A 15,187-nucleotide genomic window follows, 5' to 3' on the forward strand; every position below is an offset into this window, starting at 1 on the left:
AAACCTCAGCAAAAGAATGATGTTTTAAAGTAGGGGGATTGTGTGGGGTTAAAGTGTGATGTTTATCATGTACTTTCAAGAACATTCAAAGGGAATACCTGTGATTCTGACTAGACAAATAGTTCCAAGAGAGCTGCAGTTATCTAGAGGTGCTCTAAGTAATGGTTCTACAAGGTTCCCCTAATGACAAAAGCACAAGCTCAGATATTACTGTAGAAATATTGACAGTCATGCTGTCCAAATGACCGTGGCACCAAACTTGCAGCATTTCTTATCAAACAGTAAGTCACAAGACTCTGATTTCCAATCAAAGGTATTCAGATGTTATCCTGTAACTCACAGAACCAACATCAAATCAGGGAAGACATGTAATGCATTTACGTAGTCTGACAAAAGTTAGCTAAACATATTATGTTATTCAAAACTGGCCCTTCTTTCTGTATTACTGCAGGTCTGAGGAAATGTTGTTGATTAGTTTGTCTTTGTGAATGTTTCCTTGACATATCCAGTGTAGGGACAGTAAAACTAATATCGGAACTGATCACAAGACTTTGCGGACTAGAGGACAAAAGTGTATCTGCGGTATCCCCACAAAGCATGTGGAGCCTGACTGGTTCAAGGAACATAAAAAAAAGAGGCATTCCTTTTGTGTCTTTTGTGCTGTTAGGACCAGCTTCCCAGATTGAGCTAGAATGAAACAAATATTCAAGGGAGACAAAGGAGAAAAATGGATCATTGCATTGTAGGGGCACCACAGGTACACACAAAAACCTCGTATCATAACTATCCCCAGCTCACTTTAGGGAATGAAAAGTATGAAAGAGGATACTAAAGTAAGGTGCTGCAAACCCTTGATTAACACACATTCACACACACTACAATACACACACACATCCACACAAAAAGACAGTGCAAGAACTGAGGAGCTATTTTGATAAAGCTGCCCCTACTACATTGGACTATATGTCCCCATGAGAAAACGTTTCAAAAAGCTTGAGGGTAACATCATCCTGTGAAAAGGTGGTGCAGTTATTTTGGGTATAGGTTACCAGGAAAACAAGAGTCACTTGGCCTCTGGCGTCTCACTGCCCTATTTCCAATATTTGCCCATGGGATATGGCTTAGCATAACCTGCTAGATCTCTGAACTCAGGATGACCTTTGATAGAATATAGTTCTTCAACACATTGCATGCCTTAGGCCTGTCAGATGTAGCACTTCCAAATCAAAATAAACCACCTCAGCTTCTTTGCATTCTCCTCCTGAGACACAATTAGTGCCTGGCTCTGGGGTTCATGTTGGTCCTGGTTTTCTCGACTCTCATTCTCTGCTCTACTACCTCTCTTTTGGCTACCTGAGATGGATTGAGGGTCTGCCTTATTTTTATCTTCATCCACCAAGCTGTTCCCCTCATTCAGATAATTAAATTCACAAGCACATGCTAGTGGAAGCAATCTGGCTGTGCTTCACATAATGATTTGCAGTTAGGGATTCAAAATGGTCTATCAAGAATGACTGTAGTTGTACAAAATCTTCATAACTGACAATGAATAAAAATGTTTCACAAGGCCGGTTTAAACCTTCAGCGCTCCAGTGTTTTGTGTTTTGTTTTTTCAGTTGAAGAAGTTACAAAAAATGAAGGTCTAGCATTGCTAAGTTAGACCAGGCCTGGCACATCAAAAACTATGCAATATATTTCAAAACCTGACAATCAGTGCAATCTGCTAGAATAAAAGTAACACTAGAAACTTGAAGAATCCAGCAAACATGTTTTGAACTGTGGGGGAACCAGAGTGGGTGAGTCTCTCCCCTACACTGATGGACCAGCAGCAAAGAGACTGCTATCACTTACTGAAGCATTTAGCTGCGCCGTTTTCTCTGACCCCAGATCTGACAACATGGGCCAACCATGATTTGGACACCGATGACACCTTGCCTGTCAAGAGTAAAATTTGTATATTGTCTTACCACATCAATGCTAGCATCAAGGCTGAAGTTACCAAGATGTTGGATCTGGGAGCGATTGAGCTCTCCTGTAGTCATGGGCCAGCCCAGTAGTACTAGTGCCCAAACCCAACCCCAAATGAGGGAAACCTGAGATGAGGTTCTGTGAGGACTTAGGGGCATCATTGCAGCCAATAAGAATGATGCCCACCGCATTACAAGTGCTAATTAACTCATTGATAAGTTGGGGGCAGCTAAGTAGCTGAGCTCCTTTGACCTGACATCAGGTTATTGGCAGATTGCCCTCACACCAGGAGCCAAGGCGAGGTCAGCTTTCTCCACACATGAAAGTCACTTTCAATTCAAAGTGATTCCATTGGGGCTGAAGAATGCCGGTCACCTTCCAGAGGTTAGTGAATCAAGTACTGTCGGGACTGGAGATTTCAGTGCAGTTTATCTTGATGATACAGCTGTATTTAACTCCAACTGAGAGACTGCCTGGTCCACCTCAAGGAACTGCTTCAGGCCTTGCAGCAGGCAGGCCTGACTAACAAGGCATGTAAGTGCCAGGTAGGGCTGGGCTCTATTGGTGGAGGACATGTACAACCTCTCCAGCCCAAGATTGAGAACACCAGGAGCCTCCTAACACCCAGAACCAGGTCAGAGCCTTCTTAGGACATTTGTAAAGGGCCATGGTACCATAATGGCATTATTAACTGACTTGACCTCCAAAAACATACAGAAAAGCTATCTGGACTGAGCAGAGTCAAAAGGCTTTCCACACTGTCAAGGAAGCACTGTGCTCAGCACCTGTCTTGAAGCCTCTAACTTCAGTAAAGAGTTTAATACTCACACAGATGCCTCTGAACATGGGGTAAGTGCAGTGTTGTCACAAGTGAACGATTTGGGCCAGGACCAGCCAGTTGGCTTCATCAACAGTTGACTCCTACCTAGGGAGCAGCTTGGGAGTGAAATGGAGAGGGAAGCCTTTGCTGTAGTTTGGTCCATTAAAAAGCTAAGACCCTACCTGTTTAAGATTCGCTTTAAAGGTCTAATCAACCACAGACCCCTCAAATGGCTAATGGTAATGCAGATGAGAGGAGAGACCCCTACGTTGTTAAGGTGGCCCATTTCCCTACAGGGGATGGACTACACAGTGGGATACAGACCTGGGACTAACCATGCAGTACAGACAGCCTTTCTTGGTCTTTCCACTTAGATGATGAGAATCACCAGGAAAAAGGTTAGTTGCTCATCACCCTTTGTCTGGCAGGGGGCCATGTAAGAAAATGCCTCTTTTTGTCTGGTCACCCCCAAGGTTTTTAACCAATGCTGCTGGTTTCTGAACCTGGGAGTGCTGTCAGAGAGTTGCTTGGACCCTCTGAAGGTGAGCTATTGACTCAGAAAGGATTAGTCAGTGACCGCAACAAGGGGTGACTGGTAGTCCAGTGGTGACTGGACTTTGGTCAGAGACAAAATCTACTGGACCTAAAGGTGTTGGTAAATATATTACACAGTGAGGTTGCACAACCACACCATATAATACACCCCATATCCTTACAAGTATTAATTGATAGGCATCACCAATATAACAATATGATGACACATCAACACACACACAAATGCATACACACACACAAAGATAAACAAAGGCAACTCCTCATTATTAATATCAAATGCTGAGATGATATATAATAAGTGAGGGCCAGTTGTTGATTAAAATGGCCATCTAGTTAATGATGTCACAATACATCTGAGAACCCCATCTGGCATCACTAAAGCATAGTTCTAGAATGTTGATTATTGGTGATTGTTAGAAAAGTAGGAATGGGAGAAGAATATTGTTTGTTTTATTTCTCACAGGTGAGAGATAGTTTCTGTGCACCTGCTGCCAAGCTACAACCCTAATACTGAATGTTTAAGTTCTTGGAGCACATTCTCAAGCTCAATTCCAGGTATCTTATGGTTGACAAGCAGAACTTTATGATGCAATAAAGCACTAAGATAATTCAGCAAATTGATAGGTGCTGATGTCTAAGCATTTGGACTTTCAAGTCACAACCCTGGATCCTGCAAAGTCAACTCAGCTTTTAATTTTTCTGGAAGTTTATTAAAAGGATGTGGTTGTGTAGAGCATAGAATTGTTCCTGAGATGGAGGCAGCCTAGTGCAGACAGTTTTATGTCCAGTTGTGTGTACATTTTATTGCATACAAAAATGTCCTCTGTTGGAGGCAATCTAGGTCTGAATTTATCAGTCCATAGGGCAGAGTTGCTCTGGTATGGAGAGCTTCTGCCACGATGAATGGAAGTCTTGCATGGAGAACTACAATACACGAGTCTAGACAATCTGGTGCTGAGAGTTTTGGTCCACTGAGATTTGGGTGAGATCTAGTGGAGAAAGTTTTTGTCTACTAAGGTCAGTCTGGTGAAGGATGCTCTATGTGTAGTAAAAATAAAGCACTAATGCACAGAACAATCATTTCCACATAGTCCATAAGCAAATGCGCCTGAAGGAATCTTGTTAAAATATTTTCAACAAAAAAACATAGTTATAATTTGACAATAAATGAAAGTCTGGAGCTTGCAAACTACAAAACGACAACTGTTTTATTTACATATATATATTTGAATCTGCATATAGATTTACTAACAAAGATATCAGGGGGCAAGAAGCCACCACACACACACATCACAAGTAAAACACAGAGAACAACATATATTGCAAAAATATAGAATCATGAGATAAAGACTTGCTATCTAACACATATATCCTACTCCCTCAAAGTAAATCATTAATTAGATACTGGGAGTAGTGCCAATGTGGAAGATAAAAGTGTGCAAGATCTTTCTTAGACACAATGCCATTCTTAGAGCAATACAATCCAAAAAGGTGAGTTACGATGATGAAAACCACATCAAGTACAGTAATTGAAGGAACATTATGACATATCAAATATACAGGGCCATACTCAATGTATACTATTCCATAACACCAAATCAAAATGAAGTGGCCACAATCAATAAATAAAGGTCATACATTTTCAAAGGAAGTTAATTGTCTTCAATTTAATAGGCTACCACACCTTGGAGTAAACCAGCAAAAAGAATCACAAACAATTTTTGTTGCCAAACAAATCCAGCTTTTACTGCAATGCCCACATTAAACCTGATTGAAACACATAGGGCATTGTAGTGCACACAGCATCTGTCCACAAGAGGCAACACATTGCTGTGCATAAGTGAAATCTAGTGTAGAGATGTTTTGCTTTGTTAAGAGTCCATTTAATGGATAGTGAGAATTTATTGAAGAGATCTTGAACAGATGCACCTCACTAGACTGTCACCCAGTAACAGGAGTTCTGAGCTAAACAAATACCCTAAAGGTGAACAGGGTCACTCTCACTCACTCATACAAAAGTTGTTCTAAATACAGTTCAACACAGCTATTGCCAAGTATAAACATGACTCATGCCTATCGTTACCATTGTTGCTTCATCTTCATTACTGAAAAGCAATTGTGCAAATAAACAGTTTACAAAATGATGTAACACACACACAAAATATATGTTTATAGTGCAGCAAAACCTACCTGTCGCTGAGCTGTGGTGTCAGCTGGGTCTGATCTGTAGAATTATTTTGCTGCTTCTTTTCAACTGCGAATTAGATACAGGTTTTCAAGTTTTGCGACAGGCAAGTCAATAGAGTTTACAGAAAGACTTCTAAGGAAAATGCTCTTAAACCTTTATCAGATGTTTCCTTTTTTAATTCTATGGTCCTCATTACGAGTCTGGCGGTCCAATGACCACCAGTCTTGCGGTGGCGGTCCCACCGCGAACAGGCTAACTGTGGGACCGCCACATTATGACCATGGCTGAGCTGCCCTGGTTAGACCACTGACACTGCCAGGCTGCCACCAGCCTGCAGCCTGTTGGTCCCGATGGTTGTAATCCTCCAGGGTGGCACTGCCTGCTGCGCCGCACTGGGGATTACGAATCCCCACCCACCAGCCTTTCTGTGGCGGTTTACATGGAAAGGCTGGTGGAATAGGGTTTTAGGGGGACCCATGCACTTGGCATGGGCACTGCAGGGGCCCCCATGCACAGCCCCACTAAGCATTCTACTACCCGAATTATGAATGCTGCACCCGCCGCACTGCCACATTGGCATCGCCTCCATTAGGAGTCGGCATAAATGTTAAGGCCCTGTTCATCGCAGGGCCGGTGGGTGGAAACACTGTTTCCGCCAGCCAGCCCTGCGGTGAACTCCCAATAGGGCCGGCGGGGTTCAGGCCGCATAGGCAGCCTGAAGGCAGAAACAGGAGGCCACCCGCCAAACTCCTAATGTGGGCCTATATGTCTTTAACTAACCTTGTTGCACTCATTATGTGACTAGCCTTTTGTGAGATTTAGCGCAAGGTAGATATAGATTATTTAAAAAGAAAAGGACCAACTGTACCTTTGATAAGTTCCTGTTGCTTTGTTAAAATTGTTCTTATTTCATTTAACCAAGCCATCTTCTGATCCACCGTCGGACTCTAAAAAAAAGAATTACTGATTTCAAAATATGTGAACATTCTAGGTTAGTCAAACATCTATTAAAAACTATCTATTTCAATGCTGACTACATTCAGGCTCAATAGACCTAGTCAGATGTGCTTGGGCAAGCCAGTGACAACTATAATTCATTGTGACACTATGGTTCCCACAGAGTTAATACACCCCCAAAATACATTGTGCTTACTAGGTATTACCAAAAAAAGCAGAGAGGTCATAAAACAGCCTTGTCCCATCTGCGGAAAGAATAGAACACAGAAACCATCTGATAGCTGGGTAATATTCTCGACAATATTTATTTGATCTATTATTTTGTGAATATATTGGCTTATTAAATACAAAATTGAATCAAATAGTTGCAATACATATAATTTTTAAATTATAACCTTATGAAATTCATTCAAAACAATGTTACCTAAAATGTTTTATTATTTTCGTGCTTTCTGTAACATTCCCAAGGCTGAGTTTAGTCAATCTCCAAAGACAAATATAAACTAACAGAATGGGATTCTCATTGTGGACAGCAAATTAACATAGTGTTATTACGGGTGTGGCAAATTAGCCGTAGGCATTGATACAAATTATACTGAAAGCCTAAAACTTCGGAGAAGCCAAATACTTTATATGTAAGTGAATGCAAATTCAGTTAATAAAAAAAAAAAACAATCTTTGATTTTTTTTTTCTTCTAGTTAGCACGACCAGGTTTCAATTGACAATACTAGGCACAAATCAGCCTCCCTTCACTTTTGCTTTGTAGTGACAGAAACAAAAAAAGTGCTTTTAAAATTACATGAACAAGTTTCCCACATACATGTTTTACTACATACATGTTTCTCTTTTTCATCCATCCAATGCAGAAAAAATTGAAATGGAATTAATTTCTTGGTGCTGTTTATTTGTTAAACTGAAGTATATTAACTTGTGTTTCTGGACAAGACAGCCAAGTATAGAATCTTTCTGTATCTGCTACAAAGTTGTGGTTCTTTACCCAAGTATGCTCTAAGTCTCGTTCATCAGTTGTATTGTCTACGTTTTTATTTGTCGCACAAACGTCATACTATGCCCTCCATTTCCTATGTACACCTTAATATAATTATGCATGAAAGTTTTTCTGTATTATAATTTCTAGAAAAAGGAATGTCAGATCTCACCATGTCAAGTGTGGAGTTTTCACTGCTTGATACCTATATGCCCTTTTTAGGATGTGCACCAGACTTCACTTGCCTTCCAAACTGAGCAGCAGGTATGTAATTTTGCTTATTGATCTGCACTTTCTTTGACTTTGAAGAGTACGGATTCTATGTTAGCCCTCTTCCTGCACTGTATTTGGTTCCGGCTATTTACATGTCTAGGAGGTTGACCCCTTGTTGATCCTCTCACATTTGCATTAGTTTGTGCATTATTAATGCTTTTTTGAATTTGAGAAACTAATTACTTGTTGCCTTCTGGAATGATTATTTATATTTGAATAAACCTTTAGGGTTTTGATTTTGAATTTTGTCCTGTGAAGGTTTCTTTTTTTGCACAAGGGCCCATGAAACTCAAACAGCCCTGGCCCTGTGTCTCAACTCTTTTAAAAATATTAATTAAAAGTGTTGACATGCACTATGGCTGTGTTTTTCCAAAACAACCTAGTCGGACTGTAACTTATGAAAACCTACAATTATTTTGCTCTTGGTACAGTGCTGTTGTATGGCACCCCCAAATGAGGAATCACCTACAGTATTGCTCTATGATAAATAGTACTGAACTACTGAAATCTCCAATGCCTGCCTCTAAAAAACACAAGGTGAAGGGGGGTGGCCTAGCCTGGGAAGATGGCCAACTGTAACTAGGAGGATCTTGCCTTGCCACTGAACATTGTTCAGCATCATGCACCTGCAGTTAAAAGACACTCCAAAAGAAGGGTTGGACTTGCTGGTAGTGTAGTCACCTCTATTTCCACAAAGGTCCTGGGAAACAGCTGATAACAGCCACAGAGAATCACAGCCTGCACTAGTGAAGATGAAAAATGGCAGAGCGTGAGGGGCTTCACCTTTGAGCCCAGACCCACAAGCATCTCCAGGGACAGACTAAGGAAGCATTGATTGACCAAGAGCCTCAGAGAAGAGGTAGCTGAAAGAGGAACCCTGGATCCACTGTTCGCTAGTCCTGTTGTTTGATGTAAGTAACACAGTGACATAGCAATCATCTGAGCACAGAGTAGCTACTATCAGGAAAATAATTTGACTTGAACCAGAGTCTGGTGTGGTATTCAGAGAGTGGTATTATGTGGAAAGAGACTAAGCTCGTGGAGTAGGTGCAGTCATAATGACAAGGGCATACAACCAAGGCACCTACTTTTGGAAGTAAGGATTTGTAAGCAATGACTCACTGGCCTAAAACAGGGTAGTTGCTGTAAACACACAAACACACAGCACAACAGTGGGAGGGACGAAACCTCTCAATGCCAGGACACACAGTCTTAGCTGAAAAAGGCTACTCAGTCTAGGTAGTAAAAGAGACACAGTGGTGGGGGTGCACTGGGCCACCCAGAAACTTAGACAGAGCTGACTTCCTAGTTGAAATTTCAAAGGAGGAGAGTAGCCTCATAAATAACCCTTCATGTGAGGGAAGAGAACAGAGAGAAACTGACAACCCCAAATGCTAGTTGAGATTTTATTTGGAGAACTGGGGATCAGCAGACACAAAGGCCTCCTAAGAGGTACATTAGGCACCCGGGAGGCTTAGCAGGTGATTAACTCCCAAGTCAAAGAGTAACAAAGGACAAGCAAAGTTTTTGGATGCTATAGAGTAATGACAAGTCTCAAGGAGCAAGTGTTTCCTTATAGACATCAAATACATCAATGACTTCCTGGTTCAGGCACTCAGGGACCTCAAGGAAGATATACTTGGAACTGAAACATGAACTAAAGAACATGCACAGAGAAGCCATTGAAACAGGAAGCAGGGCGGACATACTGGAGAGAAATAGTGATGAACAAACCAAAGAATGTGATTCACTGGTGGAGTGCATCTTTATGCTAGAATAATAACATATCCTTCTTCAAAGTAAGTATGAAGACCACAAAACCGCCTTATGCAGAACAACATGTTAGAGGGATTCCACAGACAGTAAGGAAACGCAAAATTACTAAATATATCAAGGGCCTCTTCCCAGCAATTCTTGAAGAACCCGACCCCCTTTTCAGTGGACATCGACAGGACATCGACAGGGCACATAGAGTAGCCTGTCTGAGACCGGATTGTAAAGTAGCCCCAGAGGTGGTACTAAAGGTTTACTTCTACTGAGACGAAGAGAAAATCCCGAAGTAAGCATGCAGCAAAGATCCACTTTCATACAATGGAGTGGATATACAGGTTTTTCCCAATCTTTTATCAGTGATATTGAGCAAACAGAACTCCTTTTGCCCAGTCACTGACTTCCATTGAGGGCAAGAAGACACATTGTATTTGCCTTGCGAGTGCTCACTTTCTCTAGAACCCAAATGGTAAACTGTGAAACATTGTAAATCCTCCTAAAAATGCAATGGGAAGAAATTCTGTACTGGAGAGAAGGGATCCAGCATCCCAGTAAGAAGGGCAGTAACTCACATCTATAGACCCAAGATGCAAAATCAATTGAAAGGACGTTTGATGGGACAACGAGCAATAATAAGAGGTGTCTTTTATAGAATGCTCCTTTTCTATGCTTACAGGAAGGAACCAATTCAATCAGTGTGGGGTTGGGGCAGAAGAAGCAACAGGGCGAAGCTCAACACAGGCCAGTAGAACCTGCACAACAAAAGTTACTAGAATTGACTTTCTCAGATTCCGATGGTAGCTGTTAGCGTCCAGGGGAGGGAGTGGTTGGTGGCTTTTTTGGATAATGTAAGGGATGGACCAAGAGGGGTAATATGTGTCTCTAAAGGGATGCACAAAGTGTAGTCTTTGATGCAAACTCTGGAAATTGTGCAATTAGCCCTCGTGAGTGTGACATTACCATACCCAATGGTTACAACAGTTCTCCTGAACATACAGGGTGTTACTGAACTATTGCAGTGAGTTGCTTCCCTTAACAATCTGAGATACTGTAAGGAAAATATTTGTCTCCTTCAGGAAACCCATTTTTGCAGACAGGACTGGTACAGACTAAAATTTTAATGGCGTCATGTTCAGTACTTATCATCTAGCGAATATAAGAAAGCAAAGGTACCAACACTATATGCTCTTAATGAGCAATGTATTATCAGGAAGGTGTGAGAGAGACTCAAGGCAGCCACTCTGTATATTAATGGAGGTTACAGCGGCTTGCTATAGTTCCCAAGAGAGAAACATGGTGCCTGTCCAAAAAAGGCCATTATGGCTATCTTAACTATAATGGAGAGAGACAACATAGAGGGAGGATATCTGAATTCTTTAATGGAGGCATCTAAAAGTAGATCTAGCAACTAACTAGGAATTGGCAAAACATTCACAGACCCCTTTAAGGACTGGCTACCTCAAATTTGACTGGTCATTTCCCCCAGATATTATTTTCATTAACATTTTCTTTCCAATATGTAAAACCTTGTTCTAAGAATGAATCAATCTGTGACAAGTAATCACAAGCTTGTACAGATGTTCAGGTTCCTGAAAATAATAACATGCGATCAGATCTGTCATCACTATTAAAATAAGAAACACTTTTCTGCACACTTTTAGGACTGCTAATCGTTAAGGCCCAGCAATGCTCCCATTGTGTAAAGTTATATACTCCCCTTGGGCTGCTAGATAGATGAATGCAGTGATGTACATAAAGATGAACAGAACAGCTCCTGGTGATTTTCAGCATCAAGATTTGGATCTTTACTGTGCAGTGGAGCATATGAGCTCAAGTCAGTTATCAGTCACTCAACTATTTTTACATCCCACAAACATACAAAAGAGTGATATTGTCATACAATGAGATTCTTAGAACATAAGGGATTTGACCTATTCTATGGGGCCAAGTATTTCATATGGAACCTTTTACCAATAACACCAACAAATACAGGGTCTGCAGTGATATCAAAAGCATAGTAGTCCTTTTATCTCTGTGAGAAAAATAATGTGGATGAAATTCCTGAAAACTGGAGATAGTCTTAAACTTTAAGGAAGATAGTGCACTAGCAACAAAACTACAAACAACATTAGAATCCACAAAGAGAGTGACATTATTGCAAGATGATCCAAATAGAGGACCATTGTGGATAGATGTACCTCTCACAAAACTAGCAACATGCAAAAATTAATCTGTGGCATCAGCATCCGTATCATTTAAACTAATGTAGATTCTATTGGTGGTGCGCAAGATTGTAGTGGCAGATGTAGAAATGGCAAATGTTGATATGGAAGTAGGTTCACTTTTTGAAGATAATGCTTCCACCAAGTCCAGATCATTATTTTTTGTAATTAGTATCAAATGAAAGCTAGAGATACATCAGGCTCATCAGTCCCCAATACAGGGCAAATGATTTTAATGCGGCTGAACACTTCTTAGGGTAACCCCGGAACAGAGAGAGAGAACATACTAGACTAATCTGGAGGCAATTTGATGTTGATGGCTGTGTAGTGCTTCTTGATCTGATCAGTCAATTCCTTTCTGTTTTTCTTGCACCAGGAAGTGTTGGCAGTATTACAGTACAAGTGTCTTCTACCTCACGAACTGGAGCTGGTGGTCTGTAAAATGATTCACAGACTTACTTGTTGGGGATCCTGAAGTAGCTTTATCACACTTCAGCTGTCACACTTCAGAAACTTTATCTTCAAAAATGGCTGAATCAATTTTCGTTGTAGAGAGTCTCTCAAATATCTTCAATATTCTGTAACAAACCTAATCCTGAAAAAGTTTTCGAAGAATCTGTTTTTGATTCCCCACTCATCCAGGGAGATCAGGGACATATATTGGGAAGCCAAAAAGGATCTTGTATGGGGTACTGTCATTTAATACTCCTCTAAGCACGTTATTGAGTGCTCTCTGAGCCAAATAGCTATGAAAGAATTCAGTCCCATATCAAATACCCTGCAGTCGTCAAGGCGTGCTTGTGTGCAGTACTGGCTAGCTTGACCAAATTGTTCAATTCCAGATGGAAAGGATGCAAGAATAGTAGTCTTACTCCAAAAGCAAACATAGCATCCTAAGACACTTTAGCAGGAAACCTAGGGCCATTGTTGCTACTAGGCTCCATAAGCCATTTATTACCGCTCATGCAGTGACAGTTTTTTTGTGGCCACACCCAAAGGAACCTAGAGCAGAGACTGGCCACAGCCATTATGTGCTAGTATTAACTGACCATGAATCATATTGCTCCATAAGATTGTGAAACATTACGCATAACAGCCATGAAGGTTATTGTGTGGGGAGTAGGAGCTGGTGTTACATCAGTCCCCAATACAGGGCAAATGATTTTAATGCGGCTGAACACTTCTTAGGGTAACCCCGGAACAGAGAGAGAGAACATACTAGACTAATCTGGAGGCAATTTGATGTTGATGGCTGTGTAGTGCTTCTTGATCTGATCAGTCAATTCCTTTCTGTTTTTCTTGCACCAGGAAGTGTTGGCAGTATTACAGTACAAGTGTCTTCTACCTCACGAACTGGAGCTGGTGGTCTGTAAAATGATTCACAGACTTACTTGTTGGGGATCCTGAAGTAGCTTTATCACACTTCAGCTGTCACACTTCAGAAACTTTATCTTCAAAAATGGCTGAATCAATTTTCGTTGTAGAGAGTCTCTCAAATATCTTCAATATTCTGTAACAAACCTAATCCTGAAAAAGTTTTCGAAGAATCTGTTTTTGATTCCCCACTCATCCAGGGAGATCAGGGACATATATTGGGAAGCCAAAAAGGATCTTGTATGGGGTACTGTCATTTAATACTCCTCTAAGCACGTTATTGAGTGCTCTCTGAGCCAAATAGCTATGAAAGAATTCAGTCCCATATCAAATACCCTGCAGTCGTCAAGGCGTGCTTGTGTGCAGTACTGGCTAGCTTGACCAAATTGTTCAATTCCAGATGGAAAGGATGCAAGAATAGTAGTCTTACTCCAAAAGCAAACATAGCATCCTAAGACACTTTAGCAGGAAACCTAGGGCCATTGTTGCTACTAGGCTCCATAAGCCATTTATTACCGCTCATGCAGTGACAGTTTTTTTGTGGCCACACCCAAAGGAACCTAGAGCAGAGACTGGCCACAGCCATTATGTGCTAGTATTAACTGACCATGAATCATATTGCTCCATAAGATTGTGAAACATTACGCATAACAGCCATGAAGGTTATTGTGTGGGGAGTAGGAGCTGGTGTTACTGCAGTTGAATGCAAAGAAATGGCACACTGATGTACTTTCTTTTGCATTCTTTGGTAAATAGTGTGACCAGCACTGTTGCTGTAGTACTGACACAGTAGCGCTATTACCAGAAGGCCTGAAGATGTCAGTACATCAGTTTCCCTAGTTAAATCTAATCTAGCTCGCTCATTAGGTAAGAAATGGAAACCACAGAAACACTGGCTTTTGGTGAGGCGGTACGATTATTTAGAAGGTAAACAATCAGGAGGCTTTCAGTTTTCAGTGTTACCTGTATTGCCACCTTAATGTCTTCAACAATCTTAGTTTGAGATTGTGTTACAACAGCCACCTTGAAGTTTTGTACTGCTGTCTTTGCAGCTTTGAGTCTGAATTACTTCACTTTTGCAGGCCACAGTGGATTGCACTTGGACTAAAGAAAGCTTGCCCTTGTAGAACTAGCTTCCTTCAAAACTGTTTTTGCTTTTATCAATTTGCTTTTTGCATTTCTGAATCTGTTTAGGCACCAATGTGACAAGTCCACATTGTAACCCAGTACACAGAGTTCTAGACCCAACACAATAAGTGTGGGAACTGACAGGTCATCTTTCTGAAGAGCAAGTAATAGGGCATGTATTTCTGCTACCTTTACAGTGGAATCACCTAACATGTTGGTGTGCGTATTCAACTCCTTGAAGTCTACCCCTTCAAAAATGACCTGCACTGCGGTGCAAGCCAGTGAATATTTTTGTTCAGTTATGACTGTGGTCTGTGCAGAGCTTCCACTGCAGAACACTCTTATCCTGATGTATAAGTAAGAATTCTGGAGTTTGTGGAGTGTTTTGTGAGTAGTCTAGAAATTCTGAAGACCAGAGTCAGATCCTACTCAAACCTTACAAAAGTTGCATTAGGTATCGCAAGCAACTGCATTCAACAAAGGTGTAGATCCTGTGCATTGGGCATAGGAGCTTTAGTAGCTACCTCAAGAGTAAGTATACTGCAAACTATAACTATTTTCTTTCCTTGTGGCAGATGACGCTCCTTCAAAATGGCCATGTGAACTGCTGTGAGAATTTTCTTAGGAAGCGTAAACAGTTCCTCCGCAGTCAAACATAAATGTGACCAATAAACTGCAGGGGTCATTAGTCCTTCTTTATGAACTATGTATGCATAGCTTGAAGTGCTAGGAACAACCCTAATTAATCGGTTTGTCTTGCTTTCCTGTGTCTGTGAGTAATTAGTCTTCAACATGTCTGCTTGCAGTTCAGTCCAATTATTTCAGAAAATGCGAGTGAAAGTAATTTCATATAAGTGCTTAACTCACTCAGCATATTGTGGAGGTAAGCTCTGCTAAAGCTAAGAAACCCCATAAGGGCTTGCAACTTCCTCAAGGTTTTTGG

At 41.0% G+C, this 15,187-nt stretch overlaps 1 protein-coding gene across 3 annotated transcripts in view; it reads right to left on the bottom strand.

Annotated features, from left to right (window-relative positions):
• The window catches only part of MCF2 (MCF.2 cell line derived transforming sequence), a 795,890-nt gene that overhangs the window by 74,894 nt on the left and 705,809 nt on the right, over window positions 1-15,187 (bottom strand). For all 3 annotated transcript variants that reach the window (XM_069212449.1, XM_069212451.1, XM_069212450.1), the window contains 2 exons: window positions 6,400-6,478; window positions 5,534-5,597 (listed from right to left, as the gene is read on the bottom strand). In XM_069212449.1, coding sequence (XP_069068550.1) covers window positions 5,534-5,597; window positions 6,400-6,478 — 143 coding nt within the window. The remainder of the gene's footprint in view (window positions 1-5,533; window positions 5,598-6,399; window positions 6,479-15,187) is intronic.

Source organism: Pleurodeles waltl, chromosome 2_1 (genome assembly GCF_031143425.1).
Source record: "Pleurodeles waltl isolate 20211129_DDA chromosome 2_1, aPleWal1.hap1.20221129, whole genome shotgun sequence".
Classification (NCBI taxonomy): Eukaryota; Metazoa; Chordata; class Amphibia; order Caudata; family Salamandridae; genus Pleurodeles; species Pleurodeles waltl.